The following is a 7350-nucleotide window of genomic DNA, read 5'->3' as shown; positions in this document are numbered from 1 at the left end:
GCTCTTTGCCCGACCCTGCTCTACAGCAGAAGCAGGTGTGGTGCCATAGGCCTGGCTGCTGCTGATATTCCCCCACCCCCCCCAGAGGCTTTCCCCCCTCAACAGTATCCAAATGGTATACCTGTTGGAAAGGGGAATAGCCACAGGAGATTCCTACACTACCTGCCTGCCTCTACTGGTAGTCACCCATCTACCTGACTGAACCTGTTGTGTGACAACCTCCCTGTAACTAGTGTCTATCACACTCTGTATTTCTCATTCCCTGTAATGTGTCAATGCCATTGTAATTTCCTGGCTTCACTTAGGAACTTCCCCATTCATGTTTAACTTGAGACTACGATCTCAACCACTGTGATCCCACTTCTAAGACCACTTGTAAGATTTAGGTTTGCGAGTCAGAGATGACCCGAAAAAGGGGGTTGAGCTCAGAAGTGATTTTAAATTAGTTTATTGAGAAACAACAGTTTATATATGATGTGGAAGCTAAATTGACAGGAAAGAAACACGACCCGTGACAGGTGAGAATGGTTTACCGATCCCAGACGACAAACAGACGGATGATGCAGAGTGAGTGCTGGTCTCTGCAGCTGGTGGCGGTGACAGTCTCCTCTGAACGGTTAACTGGTGTGGGCCAGGGTGTGGGTGTTGGGCTGAAGCTGATTTATTAATCAGAATATTAATCTCCAGCCCAGTTACAGAGATTATTAACATCAGCAGAAACAAATCCCAACTGTCAGAATGAACATTTCAGTCCTAGGTACGATTAACAGCAGCAATAACAGCAGAATCCAATCCCTGCAGTCACTTGTGAACTCTCTAGTGTCGCAGCAGGCAAGAGACTGAATGGATCCCTTCCCAAACACAAACCAGGTAAACAGCCTATCTCCAGTGTGAATTCACTGATGCTTCAGCACCACATTCAGGGCAGAAGAATGGTCCCTCTCCAATGTGAACCCACTGATGTGTCTGCAGGTAGACTGACTGAGTGAATCCCTTCCTGCACTCTGAGCAGATAAACCACCTCTCTTCATGTGAACTCGCTGGTGTGTGAGTAGATTGGATGATTGAGTAAATCCCTTCCCACACTCAGAGCAGGTGAATGGTCTCTCCCCGGTGTGAACCCGCTGGTGTGTCAGCAAGTGAGATAACCGAGTGAATCCTTTCCAACACTCGGAGCAAGTGAATGGTCTCTCCCTAGTGTGAACATTCTGGTGTGTCAGTAGGTGAGATAACTGAGTGAATCTCTTCCCGCACTTGGAGCAGCTGAACGGCCTCTCCCCAGTGTGAATTCGCTGGTGTACAGTGAGGTTGAATGTGGACCTGAATCTCTTTCCACAGGTAGGACAACTGAATGGCCTCTCCCCAGTGTGAACTCGCTGGTGGGTCAGCAGGTCAGAGCATGCAGTGAATCCTTTCCCACATACAGGGCAGGTGAATGGTCTCTCTCCAGTGTGAAATCGCTGGTGTCTCAACAGGTAGGCTGACTGAATGAATCCCTTCCCACACTCGGAGCAAGTGAACGGCTTCTCCCCAGTATGACTGCGTCGATGAATTTCTAGCAGGGATGGGTAATTGAATCCTTTCCCACAGTCTTCACATTTCCAAGGTTTCTCCATGGTGCCAATGTGCTTGTGTTTCTCCAAAGTTTTAAATTCTATTTATTAGTCACAAGTAGGCTTACATTAACACTGCAATGAAGTTACTGTGAAAATCCGCTAGTCGCCACATTCCGGCACCTGTTCGCGTACACTGAGGGTGAATTTAACACGGCCAATGCACCTAACCATGCTGGATGATCAGTTGAATCATTGTCCACACACACAACACGTGGACAGTCTCTTCCTGCTGTGAACGGTGTGATTTTTTTTTTCATGTGTAAAACTGGTTAAAGCTCTTTCCACAGTCAGTGCACTGGAACACGCTCACTCAGGTTGTATGTGTGTCTCAGTGCTTTTCCACCCACACTAATGCTTGAAATCTTCTCCCACAGACAGAAAAAACAGAGTTCTCCTTCCGCAGTCAAAGGACAATGATATTCAAATCCTTGAGGTGATGTTTTGCTTGAGTTTCCCCCACTTCAAGTGGTCTGTAAAAAGAGTTCACAAACATCATCCCTGTCAGTACAGATCAAAATTCAGAACAGAGAATTCTAGCTTCTATGGAACGTTATTTCCTCTCTTTACTTCCAAAGCTGCAAATCCCCCTCCCACACATTCTCCCTCCTCCCTATACTGAATTCTTCTTGTATCTTTTTAACAAGTGTGTGCAGTTAGAGATGACAACATGTTAGATTATTCACTTTAGTCATTACTTGTGACAAAACATTCTCAAACCTTCTGACTGACCATACAGAATAGCAGACATTAACCTTGTGTCCAAAACTTACTGTTTGGAGATTTAATGAGCAATAGTGAAGGTGGTTTCTGCAAACATCCCAGGATTTCCTTCTGTAGCAGGGCAAACCCAGGGCATGTGGGCTGCAGCAGGAGAGGAATGAATCATAGAAATCATAGAAACCCTACAGTACAGAAAGAGGCCATTCGGCCCATCGAGTCTGCATCGAGACCACAATCCCACCCAGGCCCTATCCCTACATATTTACCCACTAATCCTTCTAACCTACGCATCTCTGGACACGAAGGGCAATTTTGAATGGAAAGGTTAAGCAGACAGCACTGCAGTATCCACACTCACTGCAGGCAGACACATGACAAATTACAAATAACTACATCTCAGACGGCACTAACAGGTGAGATGCTTCCGAGGTTACAGCAACAATAAGAGAATCAATATCTTATCTAGGTTCCATGTCGTCTAGAGGAATCATTGTGCCTCTCGAAAACTAATCAAGTATCAGGGAAATGGGACAATTAGCACAGCATCAAAATCAGTTTGATACTGTAATATGTCCAGAAAATGATTAAAGTTAAAGCAGACAGGTCAATGAATGCATGTAATGTGATCAAAAACAAAATTGTAACTAATTTAAAGTAACAATCTGATGACCTAATTGAAATGTAGCACTTTGTAACACAAAAAAGTATAAAAATATGCAAGAACCTATGATTAGCAGAGTAGCTTGGAGGCAAGCTGGAATTACAACCACAAGTTCTGGTCTCCCTCATGCATGTTGAATAAAGCCGTTTTTGTTGATGTTCTACATGATCTCTGAAGACTCAGTTCGTTCATTTCTTCCAACACCTTCCTTCTTTCTCCTCCTCTAGCATGGCTTATTCTGGTTTCTGTTTCTCTTCCCGATGACTAATTAACTCCAATTAACATCAGAGCATAGGTCTGAGGAGTAGAAGTAGGCAATTCAGCCCTTCAAGCCTGCTCTGCCATTCAATCAGATCATGGCTGATCTCTCCCTGGACTCAAATCCACCTCCCCATCTGTTCCCCATATCCCTTTAACCCATTTTTATCAGAAATATATCTATCTCCTTCTTGAAACCATTTAATGATTCATACTCCACCACGCTATGGGGCAGTGAGATCTGCAAATTCACCACACTGCGGGAAGTAGTTCCTCCTCATCTCCATTTTAAATCTAGCACCTCTCAACCTATAGCTGTGACCTCTTGTTCTAGATTGCCTGACAAGGGGAAACATTTGGTCCATGTTTACTTTATCAATCCCTTTCAGTATTTTATATACCTCAATCAGATGCCCTCTGATCCTTCCAATCTTCAGTGAATATCAGCCCAAACTGCTTAATCTCTCTTCATACGTCAACCCTTTCATCCCTGGAATCAATCTAGTGAACCTCCTCTGAACTGTCTCCAATGCCACTACATGCTTCCTCAAATAAGGAGACCAAAACTGGACACAATACTCCAGATGTGATCTCACCAACACCTTATAGAATTACAGCAGCACTTCTGTACTTTTATACTCCAGTCCTTGTCTCCCATTTGCCTTTTTTATTACATGCTGTACAAGCATACTGACTTCCTGTGATTCATGAACAAAGACACCCAGATTCCTCTGCCCAGATACGTTTTGAATCTGCTTTCCATTTAGATAATAATTTGCCTTTTTATTTTATGCTCAAAATGGACAACTTCACACTTAGCCACATTAAACTCCGTCTACCAAATTTTGACCATTCTCCTAGCCTATCAATATCCATCCATAAAATCTTTATCTCCACTTCACTGCCTGCTTTCCCATCTATTTTACTATCATCTACAAATTAAACAGTGAGCAGACTGAAGACACAGTTTGCACTCCTTGCTCCAATCTCCATTTACTAGATACCATCTTCATTCCTCTCCCTGGGAACACTCTGACATGAAGCCAGTCTGCTCACAATCTCAGGGTCATATTTGATCTTGGGATGAGTTCTTGACCTTGTATCTGTGCCATCACTAAGATGCCTCGTTTCCACTCTGTAATATCACCGGACCTCACCCCTGTCTCGATGCATCTTCCGCTGAAACCCTCGTTCCTGCCGTTGTTATATCCGGACTCGACTAATCCAACACACTCCTTGCTGGGCTCCAGCATTGTACCCTCTGTAAACCTGACACCATCCTAAAGTCTGTTGTATCTTCACTCACAGCGAGACCCGTTCCCCTATCTTCCCTCCACTTCCTGGCCTGTCTTGACTCCCGGTCAAGGAGCAACTTGATTTTAAATTTCTGATTCTTGTTTTAAATCCTCGTTCCTGTCCATCTCTGTAATCTCCTCCAGCCACACAGCACTCAGATAGCTGCGGAAATCTAATTCTAGCCACTCGTATACTCCATGTTATAATATCTCCATCAGGAGTAGCGGTGCCTTCAGTTTCTTTGACCCCAACCCCTCCCACTCCACAACCTCTGACAACTTGTTCCCGGGTGCTTCGGTTTCCTCACACAGTCCAAAGGTGTGTGGGTTAAGTGGATTAGCCATGCTAAATTGCCCCTTAGTGTCAGGGCGACTAGCTAGGTTAAATGCATGGGGTATGGGGATAGGGTCTGGGTGGGATTGTGGTCGGTGCAGACTCGATGGGCCGAATGGCCTCCTACACTGAAGGATTCTATGATCACTGCCTGGATTCTATGATTGAGATGGACTAGTTGAAGAACATTGCCCCATTAAATATGTCGGTGGCGCATGCACTGTACTACACAGTGCCCCCCACAAAGATGGCGTACCCGCATGCGCCCTACTGCACATTGCTCGCGGCAAACATGGCTGCCGTGAACTCGGATCTGTCACTTAGAAAATGTTGATGCCCCACTCGGTGCAAACGCGGATCTGGGGATTTGCTCTTCGGCTTTTAATTTACACAACATGTTTAGGCAGCTTCTCCGCCCATCCGGCGGATCTATCGCTCCCTCCGTGCCGCCATTCCACCGACTTACCGTTTAGTCATTAGATCACTATCTCATCCCGATTACTCACACTGCGCATGCTCTAGCTCCACTCCGCCCCTCATTCACTCCGATTGCTTGGAGGACCAGCCGCTCCCGCTCAGTCCTCCAGCCCACACCCTCTTCCTACTGGTCCGGAGCTGCTGTTAATCACCCGGGCGTTGTGACGGTTTCAAATGGTGAGAGCGGCCATAGATTTAGGCTGACTTGCTGATTATTGGCAGCATTTTCTGTTTGGGAATTGAGCTAGAGATGAATGATCATGACCACAATTCAGTAAGCTTTGAGGTACTGATGGATAAAGATAAGTGTAGTCCTCAAGTTAAGGTGCTAAACTGGGGGAAGGCTAATTACAACAATATTTGACAGGAACTGAAGAATATAGATTGGGGGCAGATGTTTGAAGGCAAATCAACATCTGGCAATGTTGTTCCTTTGTTTAAGAAGGGTAGCAAGAACAATCCAGGTAATTACAGGCCGGTGAGCCTTACATCAGTAGTAGGGAAATTATTGGAGAGGATTCTTCGAGACAGGATTTATTCCCACTTGGAAATAAGTGGACGTATTAGTGAGAGGCAACTTGGTTTTGTGAAGGGGAGGTCGTGTCTCACGAACTTGATCGAGTTTTTCGAGGAAGTGACGAAGTTGATTGATGAGGGTAGGGCAGTGGATGTTGTCTACATGGACTTCAGTAAGGCCTTTGACAAGGTCCCTCATGGCAGACTGGTGCAGAAGGTGAAGTTGCATGGGATCAGAGGTGAGCTGGCAAGGTGGATACAAAACTGGATCGGTCAAAGAAGACAGATGGTAGCAGTGGAAGGGTGTGTTTCTGAATGGAGGGCTGTGACAACTGGTGTTCCTCAGGGATCAGTGCTGGGACCTTTGCTGTTTGTAATATATATAAATGATTTGGAGGAAAATGTAACTGGATTGATTAGTAAGTTTGCGGACGTCACAAAGGTTGGTGGATTTGCGGATAGCGATGAGGTCCATCAGAGGATACAGCAGGATATAGATCAGTTGGAGACTTGGGCAGAGAGATGGCAGATGGAGTTTAATCCGGACAAATGTGAGGTAATGCATTTTGGAAGGTCTAATACAGATAGGAAATATAAAGTAAATGGCAGAACCCTTAAGAGTATTGATGGGCAAAGGGATCTGGGTATACAGGTTACTGAAAGTGGCAATGCAGGTGGAGAAGGTAGTCAAGAAGGCACACGGCATGCTTGCCTTCATCGGCCGGGGTATTGAGTTAAAAAATTTGCAAGTCATGTTGCAGCTTTATATTGCAGCTTTATAGAACCTTAGTTAGGCCGCACTTAGAATATAGTGTTCAATTCTGGTCGCCACACTACCAGAAGGATGTGGAGGCTTTGGAGAGGGTACAGAAAAGATTTACCAGGATGTTGCCTGGTATGGAGGGCATTAGCTATGAGGAGAGGTTGGAGAAACTTGGTTTGTTCGCACTGGAGCGACGGAGGTTGAGGGGAGACCTGATAGAAGTCTACAAGATTATGAGAGGCATGGACAGAATGGATAGTCAGAAGCTTTTTCCCAGGGTGGAAGAGTCAATTACTAGGGGGCATAGGTTTAAGGTGCGAAGGGCAAGGTTTAAAGGAGATGTACAAGGCAGATTTTTTACACAGAGAGTAGTGGGTGCCTGGAACTTGTTGCCAGGGGAGGTAGTGGAAGCTGATACGGTAGTGACTTTTAAGGGACGTCTTGACAACTGCATGAATAGGATGGGAATAGAGGGATATGGTCCCTGGAAGGGTAGGGGGTTTTAGTTAAGTCGGGCAGCATGGTCGGTGCAGGCTTGGAGGGCCGAAGGGCCTGTTCCTGTGCTGTTATTTTATTTGTTCTTTGATCAGTTCCTCTGTCTGGGGCTGGGAGATTCACACATATTCCCTCGGGTACTCATTATCACCACAACTGTACAGGAGAAAGTTCTCGCTTCAATCCCCACTGCAAACTCTATGTTTAAAATTGAG

At 45.4% G+C, this 7350-nt stretch overlaps 1 protein-coding gene across 3 annotated transcripts; it reads right to left on the bottom strand.

The window, feature by feature from the left end:
- Window positions 1-438: 438 nt before the first annotated feature.
- LOC144510511 (uncharacterized) lies at window positions 439-5415 on the bottom strand. 3 transcript variants are annotated; one of them, XM_078239995.1, is made up of 2 exons: window positions 5351-5415; window positions 439-2086 (listed from the first exon to the last, which is right to left on the bottom strand). In XM_078239995.1, exon 2 carries the CDS (start codon window positions 1614-1616, stop codon window positions 897-899), a length of 720 nt encoding a protein of 239 aa, XP_078096121.1. In that variant the 5' UTR covers window positions 1617-2086; window positions 5351-5415; the 3' UTR covers window positions 439-896. The 3 variants fall into 3 exon arrangements, with proteins under 3 accessions (XP_078096121.1, XP_078096122.1, XP_078096123.1); XM_078239996.1 differs by lacking the exon at window positions 5351-5415 and adding an exon at window positions 5275-5333; XM_078239997.1 differs by lacking the exon at window positions 5351-5415 and adding an exon at window positions 3061-3111.
- Window positions 5416-7350: the final 1935 nt, after the last annotated feature.

Source organism: Mustelus asterias, chromosome 23, assembly GCF_964213995.1.
Source record: "Mustelus asterias chromosome 23, sMusAst1.hap1.1, whole genome shotgun sequence".
In the NCBI taxonomy this organism is placed as follows: Eukaryota; Metazoa; Chordata; class Chondrichthyes; order Carcharhiniformes; family Triakidae; genus Mustelus; species Mustelus asterias.
This window is presented reverse-complemented; position numbering and strand designations above follow the sequence as displayed.

What these genes read in the sequence shown, in the direction of transcription:
- LOC144510511 (XM_078239995.1), bottom strand. Translation starts at nt 1,616, where the DNA reads ATGGAGAAACCTTGGAAATGTGAAGACTGTGGGAAAGGATTCAATTAC.